Below are 23,033 nucleotides of genomic sequence, written 5' to 3'. Positions count from 1 at the left end.
AATCTTTTAAATGTTCAATGAAATTAACACATTCTGATTTAACTTACACTAGGTGAATCATACTCAAGAAAGCTTAGAAAACATGGTAACAGAAGAGATTGTCTTTTTATTTTAGAAAAAGGAGACAAAACTGGAGCAGTGCACAACAAGTAGTGGTTAAGGTTGATTTAAATGTAGTTAACAGAACTATTCCAGTACACAGAAAGGAAGCAAAACTTGGCATTTCTGCTTAAATTCTAACACATACTGGTAAAACTAATGTTTTGCAGAACATTATAAAATTAAATTATAGAAAGTTTAAAGTTATAAATAGACAATATAAAACAGATCTTGTATCTTTTAATTGTAGTTAGAGTAAGATTTCCAACTTTTCTTGCAAATTTGAAGATACATAGACAGAAAAACAAAAGAGTTGAAGTAAAATAGCACCAGTCTTCTGTAGTATGGAAATAGATAGCTTGACACTTTCTCCCCTGTCCCCCACCATTCTAAAATGAATTTTAATGTTGTAAGATTTAGCACTTCAAGCTTAGGGAAATCACAACTGAAAAACTGCTTAAAGTCTCGTCCAATTCAGAAATGCTACATTTTGCTATTTGACAGAATTCTGGATACCGAAGTTCACACCCCAGCGTTCCCTCTCCTGAGCATCACAATCTAATCACTGCTTTTCCCCGTATGAGATACGCTCAGTAAGCACCTATAGTCTCTTCCCTGGGCTGCACCCGAGTTGCACAGAATTCACATTCTTGAATGAGAAGCTTTCAAATGTCACACGCCCGCCCCCAAACACATGCGCAAACTCAACTTTAAAGCCATCGTTGTTTCCTACTACTTTAAAAAAGTTGTACAAGACACAGTAACAAAACATCAAAAGAGTAGTTCATCTTAAGTTATTTACTTCTGATTTATTCACACACTAATGCACTGTCTTTATTAAAATTATGCAGAACCTTTGTAGTGGAAAGTGTTTAAAGTGTTCATTGCTCGATACAGGTATGATTTGGCTGACTTTCAACCCATTATTTGAGACCTCTGCACAGCCCCCTGGATATTGATACTTCCACCAAGTCTTACACATTTGCTTCTTCTAACAATCGGTCTTGGAAAACTTCCTTTGGGTTATCATACCGCACTGAGACAGGAGGGATCCCTTTTTTCTTCCCTCTTTTAGCAAGAGGGAAGTGAAAGAAGGGAAGAAAAATCTCTCAAGTTGGAGGGGGGGGGGGGGAAATTGAGAATGATTGGGCAGCAATTAGGGAGACCACCTAAACATCATTCACCACTTCCTATACATTGATTTTTCTTAACATCTTCTGTGAAGTTTAACACCTCCTCAAATTACTGTTTGCTACTAATCACAGTCACTATTTTACCTACTTTTCAATACTTACTCAAGTATTAAGCCCTTAAGTACAAAAAGAGTCCTCTGAAATCACTGAAACTGTACCTGTTTACACTTCAGGGGAATGTGTCCCATTTCTTATGTCTTTTTCCCTTGAAATACTCGAAGAGGGAAAGAGCCATAGAGGAGAAGTAATATGAACTGTGGAATACATACAACAACCTAGAGTAATACTGTTCCTACAGTATCTCGTGCAGACAACTTTTCCATAAACACAACAGGATGTTTAAACATAAGGCAAACGGACACTGGAGGCCACTAAAAAGCTCATTTGTGTATTTCCCCTTAAGAATTAGAAGTCCAATTTCATTTAAGTGCTATAAAAGTAATCCTAACACATAATATTGTTAAGAATTCTATTTTTAAAAAAGCTTTTGTTATCGATGCTTGTTTGTCTAACAATCTGTTTACAGAATTTACATTTTTATGCTGAAAGTAGATTTTTTAAAAAATTATTTCCAGAGAGACACAGTTTACTACGAGTCTTACTACAGTTGATTGAGCTGGTGCTTCAACAGAATTGTAGTCTGCTACTTAGTATAGCAGCCACTGTTTTTATAATCCTTAAAACAGTAGAATTCCCAAGGCAGATTTGTCAGGAAGCTGTAAACAAATAATTTTCCAAGACTTACTGGCCATAAACAAAGTGACCTTTAGTCCTTTAAGATTTAAATTTCTCTGCCAAATTGGAATTTTGGAAACTGTGGAATCTACTTCCAAATTAATACTCTGGAGCAGTTTGGAAACTTGTCTCTGAGGAAGAGTCAAAATCTATTTCCAACCCAGACTCATCAGAATTTGGGAGAGAATTATGATAGGAGTTTAAGTCTGAATGCTCCTGCATGTTAGCAGAAGCATTTTTCATAGCTGAGTGCATGAAGCATGAAGATTCCCAGAGCCAGGTTTCAAGGTCCACAGAAGAGTGAGGCATTTTAAGGTGGCAGTATGAAGAATGAAATTCCATAGTAGATGGGACAGTTTGACATTTTCTTAGTGATGCATAATTGTCTTTCCTGTTTAAAAAAAGAAAAAAGATTATTAGTGTTTCAATGACATTTCTATTACTGTTCAGATGTCTAACAGGGAATCTTCATATAAGGAAGAACACTAGAGGAAAATGGTTAATTCTAAATGCATTTAGTGAGTTAGGATATGGGACAACAGGAAAAGGATCTTGAAACAATCATATCTAAAAGAGGGGCACTCTGCCATTATGTGTTGTCTTCAGAAGTAGGTATAAAATAGTTACACTAAAAGTCACACCGTTCTGATGAGCTCAGAAGGGTAGACCCAGTTTGTACATTACCTCTTAGCCCTGATCTCCCCCCAGCTATCCACTTGGAGTATTTGCCGATTTACCAATCACAGCACTAACTGAACGTTAACGAGAACGGTCTCAGCATTTACAAGCTGAGTAGCAAATAGAGTTGTTCAACTTCCCAAATGCCATCTCTGCATTCCACTTTACAACCAACTAATTATCACCAACCTGAACAGCTGGAACAGAACTCTCCTGCACTCTAAAACAGCACCTGAATCACCAGGTTAGTCTTTTCCAATTTGAGAAATAGGAAACTGAAGTTGTGACCAAGAATACCCATTTTTTTTCTTTAAAGTCCTCTCTCCTCTCCTGCAGTGCCTTTGGGAAAAATCCCAAAATAACCCGCAACACCCCCTCTCACACACAAAAAACCCCCAACTCGCCATACTCGCACTTCAACACCGGTTTCTGTACCTGAAGTTTAGGTACACTAGAAGATACCATCCACCAGGTTAAGTTTCCTAAAAGGATTTTCAAACTGTAAACAGTGCAAATTTTCATGAGACTGAAGTTTGATTCCAAAACAGAAGCTAGATCTGACGGCATAAGCGGAAAAGCATACAAAAAGGTGGGGGATTACTTTCCGCAAAAGCAGCAGTAAGTTCTTGGCAGATGCTGAAACAAAGTACAAGCCCACAAAGAGTCACCTGTAGAATACAATGCATGATTCTACACACAGAGCCTTGGGACCTACCTACCTGACGAGGGAATCCACTTAAAGGAAGGCTTCAGAAAACTTAGAAGCTTGACAGTGTAAACAGTTTGGTGGGAGCTGATCACCCTGAAGATACCATGAAAGCATACAGCAAAAGCTACGTGACCACCACGTTCTGTTTTACAGCCAAGAGCTTCTCTTTCCACAAGAAGAGAAACAATGTTTCTGGTTAATCATGACTCAATAACCAAATAACCCCTCTGAGAAGTTACATCTGAGACAGTCTTGTGATACTGTGCTTTCCAAACGCCCATTTCAGATGGAGATTCTCATGATTGGTAAGGCTGGAATACGAGCAACATCAAGAAGCTGCTAAATAAGGGGAAAAGCAGGAAGATGACTATACCCAAATTTATTGTGGAAATGAGTCAGAAATGTCATTAAGAAAAGAAAGGAAAAAAGGACACTGGATTACATGTGGTATCAAATAACTGAAGAGATGACAGTAGGATGATAGCAAATATATACCAACAACTACATTTCTGTTCAGAGACACGGCCTCAAAAGCCAATTAGTGTTTTACAAGAAAAGGCTTTAACTGATTTCAGAAAGGGAGAAGAGAAGCTATTTGATTACAGGAATTAAATGCTTCTGAATTCTGAATAAAACTGAGTATTGTAAAAAGAAAGTATCTTTTCAACCTAATAGTAAAGCCACCGTTTAATATTTACAAAGCGGGGAGGAAACCCAAGCCTCAACCTCATTAAATCTTCCATTAAGCCAGAACCTTTAACAGTAAGTTTGACTACTCTGTACTTCTAAGGGGTGGAGCATATGAATCGGGTCTTTCACGATGCCAATCCAGAACCTAGCAAAGCTTCTTATGAAGCTATGAAGTATGATAAAGCAGTTCTCAGACATCTCAAACCTGCATTTCTGATGGGCCATTGTATAGCACTGCCAGGGCAAAAAAGAGCATCTTTTAAAGATCTTCCTCTTTATCTAACTTTATTACTAAAAACAGGAAGACAACAGCTCAAGAACTCTTGGCTCGAATAAAAGGGTATTTTTCATTTTAATTTAAAAATCTGCTGTATATAGAACATGGCAATGCTTTAATTGAAGTAACTGCTGCAGTTAGGAGTCTCCAGTGCTACAGCTATCTCTCGGAAGCTTTTATGAAGCATTTATGAAGTGTTTAAGAATTCTGTTCACTCCTAATAGCTTTTCAGGCTAATTTCTCTCCCCCTTCTTCTACCTCCCACCCAGCAACTCCAGGAGTTGAGACAATCATCAGAAAAATTAGAGTAAAATACATATGACCTACTCTGCTGAAGTCTGGATTTATGCTTTTTCAGACCAAATCTTAGGAGACTTCGTATTTATAAGCATTTGGATCTCAGAGAGAGCCTACGTTTCTCTGCTTATAGCACTACTCTGACATGGCTGTGCAACTCTGTTCCAGCAACAAGTCCATTTTTTAGCAGGAAAATCCAAGCTGAATATTGGTCATACTAATTTTGTGAAAGTTTGCAGAGCTCCTTAGGCAAATACTGCACTCCCCAGCAAAAAGTGAAACAGCAGTGGTATTCTTGAATTCATACTGAGGTGAGTTGTCACTGATTCCTCCATGCACAGAGTGCTACAAAGTTTAACAGAAGTAAAAAGTCTGAAAGGCTAAATCTCACCCCAGCTTGGTAAGCGAAGCATAATGAACCTACTTACAACCAGGTTAGAGTAGCGGTTTCTCTTTCACAGAAATAGAGGTTCCTAAAAATTGTCCATATGTGTCTTATTTTAATTCTTCCCAACTGTCTTACAAGACTATCCTTCATATTCATCTACTTTAACTGTTACAACCTTTCCTGTCCAGACTCCTAAGAATCTAGTCTTTCTCCCAGTGTTTTCCAGTTCCTACCTGCTACATCTGATTTAGAACATCTTGTGCAACCTTTTCCTCCTCTTTGCCTCCTGATTGCTCCAGCTACTGTGGAGCAGAGAAGAAACAAGTTCTCTGTTCTCAGTCCAATGCCTGCTCCATAACCCACCCCTCTCCCCAAAAAGCGTAAGCCTACCAACAGGCAACACCTCTTCATCTACAATAGGTAGCAGTGTCATTGATCAGTTACAAACAACAAGCACCAGAAAATATACTTAAAAAATAATGCTAAGGATCAGAAGCAGTGAGAATTGTTTTGTGTTACCTTTGAGAAAATTATTAAATTCTGTTTTAAGAGAGAAACTTATTAGTACTTGAATCTCTGACAAAAAGAGAGAGAATTTCTAAAAATGCATCATTTGCATGCAGCAGCACTCCACTTTACCTGGATGTACAGAACAGCTTGCTTTTAGCCTGGGAATAAACTGTACCAGCAATCCGACAAAGTTGTTCTTGCATCCATCGAACATCAGCAGGCATGTCAGGAAACCAGTTTACTAGCCTACAATCAAAAACAAAATACAATTGTTTTGTAAGCAGTAGATCTAATCCACATTATGTTTTTACATATTAAGTCCAACATCCAACAAAATAACACAGCTTTCATTCTCCTCAAGTTAACTCCCCCACCAAGGCCTCCCGCTCTTCCCAACCTCCCTGAATTCCCATCTAGCCCACTCATCTCTTTTCTACAAGCTAAGAAAAAGGGCAACACAGACCACTGCATCTCTGATCTATGCCGAGTGGCTGACTAGTATGTGTGTTCTACACCCTGTGACCAACATGTAGGAAGCCTGCAAAATACTCCTGTCTCCGAGACCTCTTTCTGTGTGGTAGGAACTTTCTGGTCAGTTTAAAGTTAGGTGGAAGAGAAAGGAAGAACAAAAGAAAACCACAATGGAAGAACAAATAGAAGGCAGAAACAGAGCAATGTCACAATTTTTTTTTTCCTTATGACGCTCTTAACACACTGTCAGTTACACCGGAGGGGAATGAGGGGGAAAAACCCACATGAAAATTCTGTTGAAACTTGCTTCATCCCCATCCACCAAAAACGGCACAGGAGTGCCACATTAAGTGGCACAAAATGAAATATTTTACTGGAGTTCTATGTGGTTCCATTTACAGAACATCTGATTTTTCAAGTATTTTCTAAAGATAGTAATGACATCTGCTGCTCAAGGACTGGAATTCTCTCAAGCAAGCACAAAGCTTAGGGTTCATGGTGCATTCATTTAGCATAATTTCTCCTTTATGAGAATTGAAAAACTTACCAAATTAAGCCCTGTTTCAAGGGCACAACTTTCAGTCAACCTAAACAAACCTGGTAAGAAAATTTATATGGCGAGTAAACACTGGATTTCACTCCTGACTTCAGAAAGAAGCTAAACCACAAGAACTATCTGGATAGAGTTCAAACACCACTGCAGAATATAGTAATAGTAATAAAGAACGTTCTCCTGGAAAACACAATCAAGGGCGCTTCTCTCGAGCAACTACAAGACAGCTACTAGTAATAAGAGTAAATTGTTTAGGAATCTTCTTAATATGTTTATTTATCTAGCCTTAGACTATAGAGGCTTTAGGAAGATACATTATGTAGGTAGAAATAATGGTCTTTGGACAGTTACTACTTGAATTCTAGAGTACCAGAATGCCTACAACACTGAATAAGCTCTCAGTGAGTAAATTTCCAAAAGTATAAGAATTCTAAAATGGTTCATTAAAAGTTCCTTACCGTAAAGCAACAGAGTAAGCGGACTCCACTGGTAGTGTATATGGTAGCATCAGATAGGATATCACCCGCATTGGGAAGAGTTTAGAGAACTGAGCATAGAATCCATTCTGTTCTTTACAAGCTTCCTGCAGTGCTTAAGAATAATTATTTTTGAAAAAGATGTTAGACTATTTGAAAACAGTTTAAATAATTTGCTCAAAGTTTGGTAATCTTCAGTCAACTTTATCAAGTGTTACCAAATAAGGCTCAGATAGAAAATGAAAGAATTAATCTCAAGGCACTCTTACCATAAACCTTCTCTACGCTATTTGAAAACATGGGAAACACAGACTCATACCACAGGGACAAAAGGCATTACCCAGAACTTTTAAGCAGTAAGTTTAAGAATTAATTTATAATAAGAGGATGTAAAGTTCACCTCTCAAAAAATACTTATGTATTTTAGATAGCATTCCTGTCTTTTTATAGAGTCTCTAAGGAGCTTGTTTAAATTCTAGAGTTCTGCATATGTCAGTTGTTACATGTAGTTGCAAGAAACATCACGCTTCAAATTTTGTTCTCCTAGGTCACTGGGATCACAAATTTCAGATCTTGGAAATACCGATCAGCATCCACAAGAAAACCTAGGTAAAAGTTATAGATTAAAGAAATAACAGAAATGGGTTTGGTCTATTAACAGCTTATTAAAAAAGACAGGAAAGCCAAAGAATTAGAAATCTACAGAAGTCTGTTTTAAAAATAAGATGGGGATAACCAGTGTTTGGATTTGAGGTTCAACTTTGGTGTGAAATATATGCTTACAAAAATACTGTGCTCATACAAAGTTTATCCAAAACCAAACGAGAATTCAATTCACAACTCTGCAGTGCTGAAAGTAGCTCCTTCCTCCTGCTTCAATCTTATTTCTGTAGCTAAATCAAAATGGACATGTTCACATTTAATAAGTATTTGAAGAACTTTTTTGGGTTGAGCTAGTCTCTAATATCATAGGCAGTTATAAGATTAAATAAAAAGCATCTTATGCAATTTATAAGAGTAAGCAGGGGAAAAAAATAAATCAAAGTTTGCCATTCAAAGTTACAGGAAACAGCCTGAAGCATGTACCTTTACGAAGTCTAGGAGGTAGACTCTCAAATATGCTCTTCTCCAAAGGCCATGGATTTTGCTTCAGCTGGTCATTAAGTACTTCAATTTTCAAAGTTTCTACTCTGTTATTTTCTGTCAATTTTTTTTTCTTCATATGGTCAATATGCTGTGCAGCCTCATGAGGATTTCTTTTTGTGAAGGACAAGTGAATATAAATCGAGTCATTCAGAATACCTGAAAGAGTCAAGAGCTTCCACTTAGGCTTGGTCCATGGGTCTTCAGAGTACCTGTACAGTACCTATAGTCTGTGTATCTGTACAAAGGCCTATCCTGAGGGAACATTATCCACCCAGTGTCAAATACACTTGCTCTTATAATCCCACAAACGTTTAATCACACTGATGAATACTCTTTTGCAGATTTAGGTCTTACTTTAAAACAGGTTCTAAAGAAAAGGAAAAAGTGAACAATTAACTGAAACTGCACTGGAAACACAGTCATTTACCAAAGTTGTTTTCCAGCAAGAAAGCAAATGATTTAAAGGAGAGGAGGAAAACTGATTTAGTATTTATTTGAAAGAAAACACCTAAAACACACCAGACATTTGGGAAATTTGACATGGCAGGTATCACAGGAGTACTTTGAGGCACTGCTACAACAGGGTGGAGAAGGAAAGCGAGTAGGGTTTTAGAAAGGAAAAGCGAGTATTGAAATATGAAAAGCGAGTATTGAAATATGAAAAGCGAGTATTGAAATATGAAAAGCGAGTATTGAAATATGAAAAGCGAGTATTGAAATATGAAAAGCGAGTAGAAAGGAAAGCGAGTATTGTTTTAGATATATCCAAAGTGCAGATCTAAATCAACATTGGTTGCCTTGCAAAACTAGTGCCAATTAAGAAATAGCACTGATAATTACCTTAGAAACAAGCACTAGATAATGAGCACAAAGTGAAAAAAACCAAGGGTGTTTATACTCGGTTTCCAGAAAATCATTATGAAGTTATTTAAATATAAAGACTACCAAATTTGACTAGGATCCATACCTACATACAACAGAATCTGTATCCTACTGACAATTACTCCTAAAAGACAAATGTCAAACGAATATACAGTGAATTTAGCAAAAAGTTATCTGAAGTGTTACGGGGGGGGGGGGGGGGGGAATTAACTCCTACAGTTGAAATAACAAGAAAGGAGATACATAATGAGTTTGGAAAGGTTATAATTATCACTGATTAAGCTCGAAGCAAGACAAACTTGTGACGGAATAAGAACAAAGGTGATCACAGGAGCAGTAGTGTGAAAAGGAGGACAATAGTGCAATACACAGGGGACGTGGGGGAAAGACACCAAGGAAGAGCTGCACGGAATCTCAGATGTTAGTGTCAGATGGAAACATGCACACAGGAAGCTTGTGGGTGCAGTACGGCAACGGAACCCATCTTAGCACAGACAACCACAAATTACAGGCTCTTTGTATAGCTTGTGCTTTTAATCACCTGGTAAAAGGTATAAAGCAGGACACTCATATTAAATATTTAATAATATTTGAAAATCAAACTCTTAAGCAGAACCGTGACATTCTTTAACAGTGAAGAAAATTGTTCCAAGAAAACTTGAATATTTAATGTTTAGTTATAACAGAGTATAAGCAGTGAGCACATCAATCTATGACTGCATTACAATACTGCAGCTGGTACTATCTGTGATAGTGCAAACATCGCATTTCAGTTTCCATTCCTCTAATCCGACCCCGTACCAATTTGCTTCTGCATCCAAAGACTACAGGGGCTAGGCATATTTAACACATGGCTAACTTCATGCTAATATCAAGTTACTCTCTTTAACTTGTTCGTCTCAAAGTGTGCAGAGCAATAACATTTATTAGTATAAAATATGTTACTAGAATTCTAGGAGTAGAGCAGAGCAACTTTCAATTCTTCTTCCTAAACTTATCTGGGTCCCAACAACTGCTACATTACAAGTCGTCTTCTTCTAAAGTCTTTCACGATACAGGCTAAGGATTTGTCTGTGACTGAGGTTTATATTGTTTTTACAAAGCTCCCAGTTCTGAACTACAAAACTTTACCTAGAAATTCACTTGGATGACAGCAGAGAGGAGGTGATAAGAAGATACAGGTTTCACAGCAGTGGGAAACAATAGCCTATTCCTATCCTTCATGATTAACACTAAAGAAACTAATAATATGATTTCCTTAGAATTGGAATTCTTCGGTAATTTCACTTAACGATACCTTAACATTCACTTCACACAAATTTGACAAAAACCCCAAAAGTTGTTTCTGTGTGGCAGCACAACTTACCTCAGGTGAATAGTTACTACAATTATGTGATTTCTATGAGAACTAAACTTATCATGATGCCTTCAAAAACCTCAGAGACCTAGCCCCTTCTTAGCTACATACAACCCCCTCACCCTTTTTTTTTTTAAACTCAGCTTAAGACCACATCATCAGTAATTATCCACAAGTGTAACATACCATTCTCTTTCAAGAATTTAAGAGCATCTGAATATCCTTGCTCACAGATCTCTCCTAGTACCTGCAAGCATAAGGTAAATGTCAGACAAATAAAACACGATTCAACTTAAGATCAACAGTCTGCAGAATGAAAAGCCACTTCCATCCACCCTCCATTCTTGTAAGAAAAATTTACATTAACAATTGCTATAATTCAACAGATTGAGGTTAATATGCCTACTGTGATGATGTATACATGGTCATGTGTACATGAACTTATGTTTCAGCTATTACAGATGTACTAAATTATTCACCTAAAAGGACAGCATTCTAACAGTTTGCAAGAATTTCCTCCCCGTTTGTTTCTTTGACTAGCCTTTCAGCAGATGCAAGCAACAATGAGACAGGGTGGCTTGGAGTACGCCAATTCCCCTCCTTCCCTTCCAGTGCTTCCCATTTCCCAAAACTATGAAAAGTTAGCTGTGCAATTCTCATGCTCAAACTCAGACTTAGTCTTCCATGTGAAAACATCTTTCACCAGATGCAACACCAGCTCACCTACACAGTAGTCCTAGACAAAAAAAAAAAAAAAAATTAAAGCCTACGTAAGTAGAATTTAACATTTTTCTTCAAGTGGTCAAAAAGCCCTCAATTAAAAAAATATATCTATAGCAGTCAGGAACATTTCTTCTCTGTAGTATATCCCAAGCCAATTGGCAAAATCTGTTTTCATTTTTTCAGCTTCCACAACGGCAATTCAAGAGCATTTCCCTCATCAGATCTGCAATTATCAGCGCTTAGCGAAATTTAAAGGCAATTTGCCTGTGTGAAGTATTGAGAACTTTACAAAACCATGAAGCTTTAGAACTTCTAAGTTCTGAAGCACCTGGTTAGCAGGTAAACATGAAAGGACTACAAACTGACAGTTATTAATTTACCAATGTTGATTTTATGATAGAATCCTGTGCTAATTCCCAAATAAATACTGAAAGCCAATAGCAGGACATGCATTTTTAGTCTGAGACTAAAAATAAGAAGAATGAAGAAAAACTACGAAAAAAATAGAAACGAGAAGAGAAACATCACCAGAAAAGTTTCTATGACTAGATGAAATGCTAAGATTACCGTAGCTTTCTGCAAAAGCAAGGCTTTTATATGGAAAGATGTTTTAGTAACTACATGAAGGCAGTGACTTACCTTAGGTTCTGGTGGAAAGAGCGCTTGTGTTAAACGATAAAGGTTCCCCAAACTGAGCTGAATGCTGGTGTTGGTCAGGTTCATTTCATGAAAGTTGGCAGAATTCCCCTTTGGACAGATATCACACTCCCCAGCAAAAGGCGAAACTGTGATGGTATTCTTAGATTCATAGTGAGGTAAGTTGTCACTGATTCCTCCATCCACATAGCGCTACAAAAATTAACAGAAATAGGAAGTCTCAAAGGCTGAAAATTTCTAACTAGCAGATTTCCCATGCAAGAACTAAATAGCATTTAAGACTGTAGCAGAACAGTCTCTGCCTATGCTCCTGGGCTAAACATTTTGAGTAGCATGCTTCCTCCTCTGCCAGTTAAAAAAAACCCATTCCTATCTATAGTTCCATAGATAGCCTAAGAGTATTCTATTTGGGATTTTTCTATATGTTTAAAAAGGGGAATTCCATTTTAAAGATCATAATCCTACACAACATGCAGAGAAAAAGTAGCGCAGCTGTCTCCTCTTCCTCAAAGGAGAGCACCAACCAAAAAGCTACCAGGGTACTTCTTTAGAAAGAATAAGAGTAAAAGAATAGCTCTACACTTCAAAGCTCAAGTTCCGTGATACTAAACCATTCAGTTAGAATAAGAGTAACTTAAATTTACTCTAAGTAATTAGAATTTTATATAAAAGCATCAAAAATATTTGGACATAAAGAAACTGCAAGTAAAAATGGACAATGCTTCAGAAACCTTGCCCACAGTCATGGATATCTATTCTGCTTTGAGTGCAAGTTTAGAAGCTGTTACAGGTTATGCTTTTATCATCTCCTTCGTGTTGAATTGCCCATTTCTGTAGTTTTAGTGCATCACCATCTCAGACATTTTAAGATCCAAGAACTGAAGAGTTCTGTATTGGGGTAACCAATCTATAGTGCAGCAGCTGCTATGGCTAAAGACAACTCCACTCACTCACAACAGCCATCTTTCCAGTGGGGCCAGTTGTAGCTAGTTTGTTCTGACAGTGGCAAAAGACTACCAGCTTTGCTGGTTCAGTGGCTGCATTTTCCTTCTTCTTAACTAGGCAAAAGACATAACCTGTAGGTCCTTGTAAAATGTTAATGTAACAGAGCAGGTGATTTGAGCAGGAGCAACCTGGATTATCAGTTTCATCTGCCTTGATACTCACTCCCTGACCATTCTGAGAAACAAATAGGAATTGGGAAGAGGAAAGCTCAGAGCAATTTTTCCAACATACTCTTCCAGAGCAGCCTGTTCCTACCTGTCAGCTTTCTTGGACACTCTTTAGACCCAGCAGCATGCAGCTACTGACAAACTTCCTATAGGTGTATAATGCAATCACTAAAACACACATGCAATCACCAAGTCCTTCGTGGAAGTATCAAGTGTAATACAACAGGTTTGGCAAAGGAGGAGCCATAGCATGCGGCCTTCTTGTGAAATTATTAAAAGGTGGAAGTACGCATCTCAGTCACTGTTCTACAGAGGTAAATGGTTTTAATTATCTGGAGTTTCTGCCTATCTGTTCCCCCTAGTAATTTCTTAATCTAAAACCATTGCTGTGTTTGAAAGGGGTAATAAAACCCAAACAAAACCCACCACACCCAAACGCTTCACAACTGGCAGTTAGACATACCTATTGAAAGTTATCCTTAAGTCTTTGTTTTAAAGTATACATGCATGAAGCACCAAGCCAGTACACAGCAAGATGCTACAAAGTTTACATACTTGACACTCTACTGTGTTCAAGCCCTGCAGGAGTCATTGCAAGCATATGCAACTGTGGTATTCTTACCAATTCACATCAAAAATGCCTCCTAAGCATCAAAATCGTATCAAAATAATTGCAAAGCCCACAAGGATGCAATGATTCCTTCCTTCCCCTTCCCTCAAAATAGGACCACATAAAGCATCACTTGTATGTTTTTGTACTCTGAACTAAGCCTTTCAAAATAACGTTGTCTGGGGACAAGAACTGAATAGCCAGATTAGCCTGGATCCACCTAAACCTTGGATTCAGTCCAACGTCCTGTTTTCATAACACCTTTAATCTGGAAGAGTTTAAGGAGACATACAAGGTTTAGAAGTACAGATAAAGAAAAAATCCCTATACAGTTCTAACCACTTTTGCTTAAATTGCAGCATGAAAAAGAAAATACGTTTCAAGTCTGTCCTTGACCTTTTAGAACTTCCAATTTGCCTTGAGAACAGTCTGTCATCAACCACTGGTAAAGATGTTTTGAGTTTTCTTTCAATATTCTTCCCTTCTCCTTATGTAAGGAGCAAAGTTGGAAGGAAAGCAAATGCAAGTTAATACAACACTATAACAAAAAGCCATGAATGTCACTGCCTCGATTTGAAATCCATGTCTGCTTCCAGACCTGTTAATCAAAACACCTACAAGAAACTATACTAACTTTTCTGCAGACGTTGCCCCTTTAATGGGGGATTTTAGAAAACCCAGTACGGCCATGAAGTATTAAGAGGTTTTGTAACCAACAGTTCCTGTGAAGTAATAGAACAGGCTAATATACTGACACTTTACCTTTAAAAAGCAACATTTCTTACACTGAATACAAATGACAGAAGACATTAAAAACCTTTGTTTATATCTAACTGAACACAGAACTTTAATCCAGTTTTAAGGAGATCTACCTACAGCAAGAACACAAAGATATACAATAAACTATCTTACAAGATTTTTTTTTTTTTTTAAACAAAAAAGTGACCCTTCCTATAAACTTGTGAAGGTGGATGAGCATCACTTTCTTCAATAAATATTCATCCTTAAGTTAAATACTCACTAGCCTTTGCGTGGAGAAGAAATATACGTAACAGATCTTCCACACATTTAGTGTTCCCTTGCTTTTTTGAAAAGTTGTAACATACAGCTACAGTACTAGAAGCTACGATGAAGGGTTTTATTTTACAGTAGGATAACCAAAAAAAACATACACATTGTCTCAATATTTTCAGAATAGCTAGAACTATTTTTAGATCTTAACAATAGAGACTTACCACACCTCTAAATGACGGTGGAATTAGGCCACAATAAATAGGGACAAATGAACTACAGATTAAAGCCTGTAGGAAAATAAGACCATATAAATTAAATGGTAACTGTTCTACTATTGAAATTATCATTTATCTTTTTAGATGTTAGCAAAAACAACCAAGCAAGCAACCAAAAAAATCCCCAGCAAGTACACTTGAATAAAAAGAAAAGGGGAGGGGGGAAAGGGTATTATCAAACATTATTTTAAACAGGATGAGGGTATTCCACATTTCTTTTTTAGACTATAACCACACTCCATCTAAAAAAATGGTAAGACTCACTAAAAGACCATTTCTAGAAATGCTAATTAACAAGGAGAAGTTTATGATCATTCACTCAAGCTATACATTTTCTGAGTAACCAAAGTAACTAACTGGGGACACAAATATCAGCATTCTGGGATCATATTAAACTAGCTTTGTAACTGATATTAAGAATTTTAAAAAGCTATTTTTGACTGTTTCTTGATCACTGCTTTTATAAGAATGACCTTAAAAAAAAGTCTTATTCATGAAGGATATAGTTTCATTAGATACACTACACTTTAAAGGCATTTATCCTTTTTAAGATTGATCCCTCGCACCTACTCACTAAAACAGTTCGCAGATACATTGACTGGGAAAACTAGTAGGTGAATTTAGTGTAATGAAGCTTGAATTCACCTTTAAAATACTGCCAAAATCACAATATCCTAAAACGTTTAAAATGGAAATCCAATGGATGATGTTAAATGGACTTAAGATTACAGAAACTTTTAAAAGTTGCCAAAAATAGACATACCTGGACAACTTCTTCTTTAGAGTTAAAATTAGATATCAATGCATTTTTACCATCTGATACTCTGGTTAGCGAAATACACAGTCTGCCCGATGACAACTGGTGAGTGTTTTCTGGAAGATTTCTCATCAGTCCATCTCTTATTATCTTTATCACATTAAAGGAAGGATGAAGAGGACCAAGATTTCGCTTTCTAGCTTCTTTGGCTAATGCCAGAACATCTGCACAAGCTTGAGCTGAAAATAAAATGCATTTAACTTAAGAACAGAAGATATGTCAAAAAACATACTTCCAGTAATAAAGCATGCCTAGAGCTCCAACTTTTCTGATTGCTAGCATGAAAATTCAAGAGCTTTTTAACAGATAAAATAACTGTCCACTAGTGTTTAACAGAGTTTAGGAGTTTTCTGAGAAAAAAAAAAAGTCACTTTAGACTTTCAAATAGAACTCCTGGTGAAGACCCAGCCATTAAGTTACTTATATGTTATTTTTATGTAGACTGTAGGTGTAAAATACTCATGTAAGATGCTTCCATTAGGAGCTACTCATTCCAGAAACACATTCTTTAGAAAAAAACAAAGATGAGTGACCTCCCATAAACATGTATGCATGGACATACTCCATATGCAACATCCATAAAAACCTACAGTGTATGATGCACAGATTTAAGGTCTACAGTATGTCTACTGAAGAAGCAGAGCACCTGGGTCCATCACAGCTATTAACACTCGTTGGACTTTAACCAAACTTAAGGTTTCAGGGCACCATTTATCTTCATTTATACATAAACACAATAAAGGGAACATTAAATGTGAACTTATGGTAAGGAATGTCAGGAGGGAAGTTTTTAAAGCAGTGGGTAAGGAATGTGGAGGACATCTGCAACACCTCTCACACAGGTCTCCACCTAAATAGGTGCATTTTTACCAACATGTAACAGACGTATAATAATTTTTTCTCCAATTAAATCAGCATTTCGGAACTACATCAAACCACTACAGAAGACACGATTGTTCCTGAAGAACACTAAAATCATTTTAACAACCACACACCTAGTCATAGTAAGAACAAACAAAACATTGCAGGTGGATGAGCTGCTGAATTTTTAATGTCCTGTTTCTCCAGGGCATACTTTGAGGAAATTGCCTGATAAGCTCGTCAACTTGGTAGAGGAAAGGGGGTGGGGAAGAAGGTCAAAGTAACAGGTTATTAACCTGAGCGATATGCTACAAGGTCATCTAAAATATGCAAGTTCTGAAAATATTTTTAACTTACATAGACTCTTTCTAGAATAGACAGGATTCAACTTAAATGTGAGCCCTGCACTGGAAACAACTCTGCTTAAGCCTTTGAGTTCAGACTAATTTCCAAAAATATTCTCTTTCTACAATGCTATTTTTTCCTCCTCAAATAGCAATACCTAAACCTTTCTCATTCTTAACACAGTAAACCAAGAGTCTATGTTCAAAAGAGTATCTCTCAAGAAATCTGAGGTATCAGACATACTCCGTTTTTACCACAATTTTTTTCATTCCACCCTTGCAGAGTGAAGCTTTGGGCCATGAATCCACTGATACCAGTAGCCTGACCCCACCTCCCATCCCAGAAGATAGCAAACAATTTAGACACAGCTCACTGTTCATGGTCAAATATATGCTTATGTTAGTAACACACATTTTACATGCAATCAAAAAAATGGTACAAGTTTCATTCTGGCAAGTGAAGAAGTTATTTCCAAAAGCAGTTATGTAGACAGTTTTAGCAGTTCTATTTTTCTTGCACTCAGATATAAATTACCACTTCCCTTTTCTTTTTAATAAACTAAGTTAGCAACGTTCAATCTTCTAAACTTTCTGAACAGAGAAATCAGGCACGTTGCAGGAGTCTGAGATACTGAACTACCAGAACTCTGTCCAGGAACAGCAGTCTTAGTGCATGCATTAATTTCCTTTTGCAAAATAAGTACATTTTTGAAAACTTATGCACCAAGCAAGTAAACTGCTTGTTCTAAAAAACAGACCAAGAGCACTGGGTGCATGGACACATGAGCAAACAAATACACACGCTCTCACTTCTCTGACAGGTCTCGACCCTGTTTTTCTAGCTAGCATCCTGTCAAATTGAAGCTCAAGCTATTACTGAAGTTTGAAGCACAGTAACATCTCTGCTCATTTGCACTGCACGTCTGTTTCTGCAGAAAAAAACAAAGTAAACCAGGGCCCTCTGCTAACCTTGTGTTGTGATTATTTACCTCTCACCGTGAAAAAACATCAGGCAAGTATCGGCTCACTTTACATACCCCATTAAAGGGCTGAAAAAACTGATAACCTCTAACAGTTTAGATTTGAACTCCTCTCATTTCCTTTCAGAAAATAACTACCCATCAAATTGAAATTTGATTTCACAGTTTACTCATCTCTTCCACATACAAGAATTTCTACATTTGAGGTAGTCTATGGGGCGGGGGAAGAAAAAAATCAAGTTTACATATTTCATTTATTGTAACCTATTTTAAATATGAGAAGGGCTCCTAAGCAAAAAAAAAAGAATATGTTGTGTCTACCCAAGAGTATGTGATACTAAAACACTGAAAATGTAAAAAGCTGTTCATTATTAATTCAGCAGACTTCAAACTATCCCAACTTCTTTTCCTTCTCCCTTCCTTTCTCAACAGGACTAAAATACAGTTACCTCTTAGGCTGGTGTATTCCAAAATGGGATCTTCGCAGAAAGGGACAGAGCTCAAGTCAGACTGGGATTTTAGGCAGAACTTGGTACATCTGTTTTATTTTTTGAAACGCAAGAGAACTAAAGAAATTAATGTTCCTATTAAATGTGAACTGTTTCTAGTTATATTTCTATATTCCTATTTTTAATGGTTGTTGTGGTTTAACCCGGCAGGCAGCTAAACACCACACAGCCGTTCGCTCACTGCCCCCTCAGTGGGATGGGGGAGAGAGAATTGGAAAAAAAGGTGAAACTTGTGGGTTGAGATAAAGACAGTTTAATAGGACAGAAAATAGAGAAAATAATAATGATAAAAGAATATACAAAGCAAGCAATGCACAAAGCAATTGCTCACCACCCGCTGACCAGTGCCCCCCCAGCCAACTCCCTCTGGGTTTTTTTGTTCAGCATGACGTCACATGGTATGGAATATCCCTTTGGCCCGTTTGGGTCAGCTGTCCTGGCTGTGTCCCCTCCCAGCTTCTTGTGCACCTCCAGCCTCCTCGCTGGCAGGGCAGTATGAGAAGCTGGAAAGTCCTTGACTTAGTGTAAGCACTGCTCAGCAACAGCTAAAACATCAGTGTGTTACCAACATTATTCTCGTACTAAATCCAAAACACAGCACTGTACCAGCTACTAGGAAGAAAATTAACTCTACCCCAGCCAAAACCAGGACAATGGTTAAATAATTATTAATTCGTTTCCCACAGAGTAAAACCTAACATCATATTTACAGCCCCCACCAAACCTGTTCTCTTTAGTGCCCCACTAGAATGGATGACCACATCGCCACCAAAATACCGCATCTCCAAGGCATCCATGGGGAAGCTCTCACAAGAGGCATGCACCTTAACAGTTCCAGTTTGGAGTAGCCTGGAATGCACTTCATCCTCAAAAGAACAGTCACCTCTAAGCTTCTCCCCTCTACCTTCCCCCAAATTCAACGAAGGAAACTTCTTTCTCAGTCTGGAAAAGTACACTTTTTTTTTTTCCCCATTCAATGGCTAATGTTTACATTTATTCAAACTTGAAATTCTACAGACTCTCAGTTTGCCCATCCAACAGGTAACATGAAGCACAAAGAAACCCTTTAAAACATCCGGCTACAAACCTGTAAGAGATGAAATATGCACATCCATTTTAGTCAAAAACCCTGTTCATATATATACATACACATACACTCAGAGTTTTATGTGCACCAACAAGCCTACTAATTCAGATCTACGTCCAGTGAAGTCTTGAACACCTCCAAGGATGGAGATCCCACACCTCTCTGGGCACCTGTTCCAGTCTTTTATCACCCTTGTGGTAATTTTTTCCTTATACCTAATCAGAATTTGCCATGTTCCAGCTTGTGTCTGCTGCCTCTCATCCTTCCACTACACATCTCTGAGAAGAGTCTGGCTCTGTCTTCCCACAGTGAAATGCAACTCTGAGAACACGTGGGACTTATAACCACAACTGCAGAAATAACAAATACTGCGTATTAAAGTATATCAATGTAAGGCAGGCATACAATATGAACTAATGAAATACATCAAATTATTATACCACATAATGTTTCTTTAGAGCTTATTTACAATCCTCTGCTTTCACACAAGCTCGCAAAAAATTAACAGCTAAAAAGATACAGAATTAACATGGGAATACCTTCTTAGTTTGATGAATTTACAATGATTCACAGATTTTAGAGCGAATTAGTGGCTGGGTTTGAATTGCCTTCCAACATTCCCAAGTGGCTTTTTTTTTTTAAAAAAAGTTTCCAGATGAAATACACTTGCCCATGAAATACAGTATCTTGGGCAGTGATCGCACACATACAAGTTATTCTATTAGTTAGAGAAAAACAAAGATCTCAGTTGGCATATGGGAAGGGAAAGACAAGGGGATAATTTGAAGTCTGCAAGTCTCAATTATTAAAATGCTAAAAATCTTAAAAGCTCTTAATAACATACTTTCAGGTAAACAATATACATTTTTGTGCTCAAGAGCACTGAAAATATTTAAAGCAGCTTCCTTCTTAAATCAATTTTAAGTCTTAAGTAATTGTAAATGGCTATGTTCTAAAAATAAATAGTTATTGTGGATAAACATGATTTTTTTCAAAGCTGGTATTAGGCTCATAATAACTCAAGTGTGTTACGTTAGGACGTTAGAGCAGAATTAAATCAAAAAGTTTAAGTAGCACAAGTTTATTGCTAAAGCTTTGAAGAAATTAAGCATATGTGATAGAGATCAGTGGCTAAGCAGCAGGGACAAACATTTCATAGCATTACTCTCTTGCATGTACAGAGAACTTCTGTTTGGTTTAGTCAGTGAATTGTTCCCTCAGAAATTTAAAAGCAAAACCCAAACCCCCTCCAAATCAAAATAAGCACTCATTGTTTTCCTCCTCCATCTATAAGTAAGATGAAATGTGAATTTACAAAACCTTCTAGTTCTCAACCTGCTAAGGGTACTGTTAACAAAAACAATCAGTGTTGAGTCATGAACTAGACAAGCTTTTATTCAGTGGATTTCTTTGGTTTAAAAGGAAAACCATTCTCAGATTTCCAGATATTTCATACACTTTTTTTTAACTGCATCTCCAGTCACTATCCTAAACACCTTACTTGACACCGTATTTTACTTGTATCAAGCTTGCTTTAACGTCTAGCATGTCTAATTCACTAGATAAATGTATATTTGGCTTCTCATGAGCCCTAAATAGGTAAAAGTAAGGTATACTTCTCCTGCTGCTAGAAAATAAGTGCTTATTTCACAAGAGAGGTTATAGTTGCAAACATCTTTTATCCAGTATGAATACAAAACAAGATTAACTCTATTACTTAAATCACAATTAAAATCAGTGATTTTAATCAATCCACTGTTTCTAATCATATACCTAAGTGACCTATGTAACATACACTGTGCACAGATTAAAGAGGAAAAGCATGTTAAAGCTAACCTAAGCCCTGACCCTAACTGTCTTAGCCTTACCCCAAGAAAGGGGAAGCTTTAGAGGAAGCAAGTTAAAGCCAACTGAAACTTCATGTGCAGAGGTAACTACAGAAGAGATGCATTATTTCCCAATAAAGTGTAAATATTTTGTTTCAAACTGATGACAGGATTAGTCTGCCTGCTTTGAACGGTGTTAGGATTCAGCTACCTCCCGCTCTCCCAACAGTTTTTAATTCCTCTACTTTGCACAAAGGTAAGAGCAGCTGTCATCAACTCAGTGTTTGCAACTCCAAGGCCAGGAGACACAGGAACTCCTTAGGTGGACACACATACCTGTCCCTGCACCTGGGGGAGTAAACTCCAACCACTTGGCTACACAAGTGTTGAAATCAGATGAGGCATCGCCAAGACCGTTTCTTGAGCCCGGGAGGTGGCTAAATATGCATCCACGGTGAATGCACGCTGACTTTACCACCTGCCTCTTCCCCCACCCTCAAGGAAACACACGATTTTTGTGTATTTTACTCGGAGGTAAGATGTGCACGCAATGAGACGTAAGGGAATAGAAAAAGAGACACCCCGGCACCTACAGGGCCATATAACCCGTTCGGATTTAATTTCATAAAAGGTGTCGTGTTGCTCTTTGGGGGCGGAAAACGAGAAAGCGAGAAAAAGAGCCGGCCGCGCAGGGAAGGGCAGCCCAGCCCAGCCCAGCCCAGCCCAGCCCCGCCGACCCCGCAGCTGCCCCCGCCAGCCCGCAGCGGCGGCGGGCCGAGGCGCTCCGCGGGGCCGGGGCCGGAGCCCTGCCGCGGCCGCAAGGGCGGCCGGCCCGGCCCGCCGCACCTGCCCCTTCCCGCAGGACCGCTCCGCGGCACGCGCGGTGGCTGGGCTCGCCTCGCCTCAGTCACCTCAGCCCGCCGCCCCGCTCCCCTCAGCCCGCCGGACCCCCCGCCGCCGCCGCGGCAGAAGGGCGGAGCCGCTGACCCAGAGAGCCGCCTCCGACGAGCACGGCGCCGGCGAGCGCCCCGGCGGAGGCGCCGTAGATGTGGCGGGCGTCGCGGATGACGTGGGGGGCGCGCTCCTGCAGGCAGGTGGCGGCGCCGATGTGGTAGACGCCCAGGAAGCCGCAGCCGGCGAACGAGACGCTCCAGCCGCGCTCGCGGTCCAGCATCGTCACCGGCGGGCGAAGAGCGGCGCGAGGGCCGTTAGGTAGAAGGCACCTCCCGCTGCAGCCGCCGAGCGACTGCGGCGCGAGCGGCGGGGCCCTCCTGCGGCTTACATGGCGGCCGCGCCCAGCGCCGCCGGCCCGCGCAGCAGCCAATCCCGCGCTTCCGCTCGCCCCGCCCCGGTGGGCCAAGGCGCCCCAGCCAACCCGAGGGCAGATGCAAAGGAGGGCCCCGCCTCCTCTCGCTCCCCCCATCAGAGGGAGGGCGCGCGCCGGGCGGCCGCGGCGCTGCGTGACCCGCGCCCCCCGCGGCGCGGCGGCGGTCGCAGCCCCGGGGCGCCTGGGCCTCCTCAGCCCCCTCGCCTAGGGCGGCTCCCGCGGGTTCCGCAGCCCCTCCCTGCCCCCGAGCGAATCGGTCCCGCGGGGCGCGGGGCTCGTCGCCCACGCTCACCCACAGCCGCGCGCCGCGAAGTAGGGCCCGGGCTGGGTTAGGTAAGGCGCTGGCAGCGGGGCTGTGGTAGCGCCGATG

General features: G+C 39.4%; 1 protein-coding gene across 1 annotated transcript; it reads right to left on the bottom strand.

Moving 5' to 3' along the window:
- Window positions 1-86: 86 nt before the first annotated feature.
- LOC143163155 (1-acylglycerol-3-phosphate O-acyltransferase Pnpla3-like) lies at window positions 87-22,593 on the bottom strand. Its single transcript, XM_076343958.1, has 9 exons — window positions 22,324-22,593; window positions 15,676-15,908; window positions 14,859-14,924; window positions 11,824-12,033; window positions 10,648-10,708; window positions 8,163-8,378; window positions 7,059-7,191; window positions 5,706-5,822; window positions 87-2,418 (listed from the first exon to the last, which is right to left on the bottom strand). The coding sequence occupies exons 1-9, from the start codon at window positions 22,508-22,510 to the stop codon at window positions 2,127-2,129; spliced, it is 1,515 nt and encodes a 504-aa protein (XP_076200073.1). The 5' UTR covers window positions 22,511-22,593; the 3' UTR covers window positions 87-2,126.
- Between the last annotated feature and the right edge of the window lie 440 nt (window positions 22,594-23,033).

The sequence above is a fragment of the Aptenodytes patagonicus genome, chromosome 1 (assembly GCF_965638725.1).
Source record: "Aptenodytes patagonicus chromosome 1, bAptPat1.pri.cur, whole genome shotgun sequence".
NCBI classification, from domain to species: Eukaryota; Metazoa; Chordata; class Aves; order Sphenisciformes; family Spheniscidae; genus Aptenodytes; species Aptenodytes patagonicus.
Note: the sequence above shows the minus strand (reverse complement) of the source record. Positions and strands in the feature narration are given on the sequence as shown.

Excerpts from the sequence above, each read along its gene's own strand:
- LOC143163155 (XM_076343958.1), bottom strand. The coding sequence starts at position 22,510 with ATGCTGGACCGCGAGCGCGGCTGGAGCGTCTCGTTCGCCGGCTGCGGC. Across the intron at positions 12,034-14,858 it reads CACCGTCATTTAGAGGTGTG|CGCTATGTGGATGGAGGAAT; the intron begins GTAAGTCTCTAT and ends TAATTTTTGTAG. Across the intron at positions 8,379-10,647 it reads TAAATTCTTGAAAGAGAATG|GTATTCTGAATGACTCGATT; the intron begins GTATGTTACACT and ends TGACTCTTTCAG.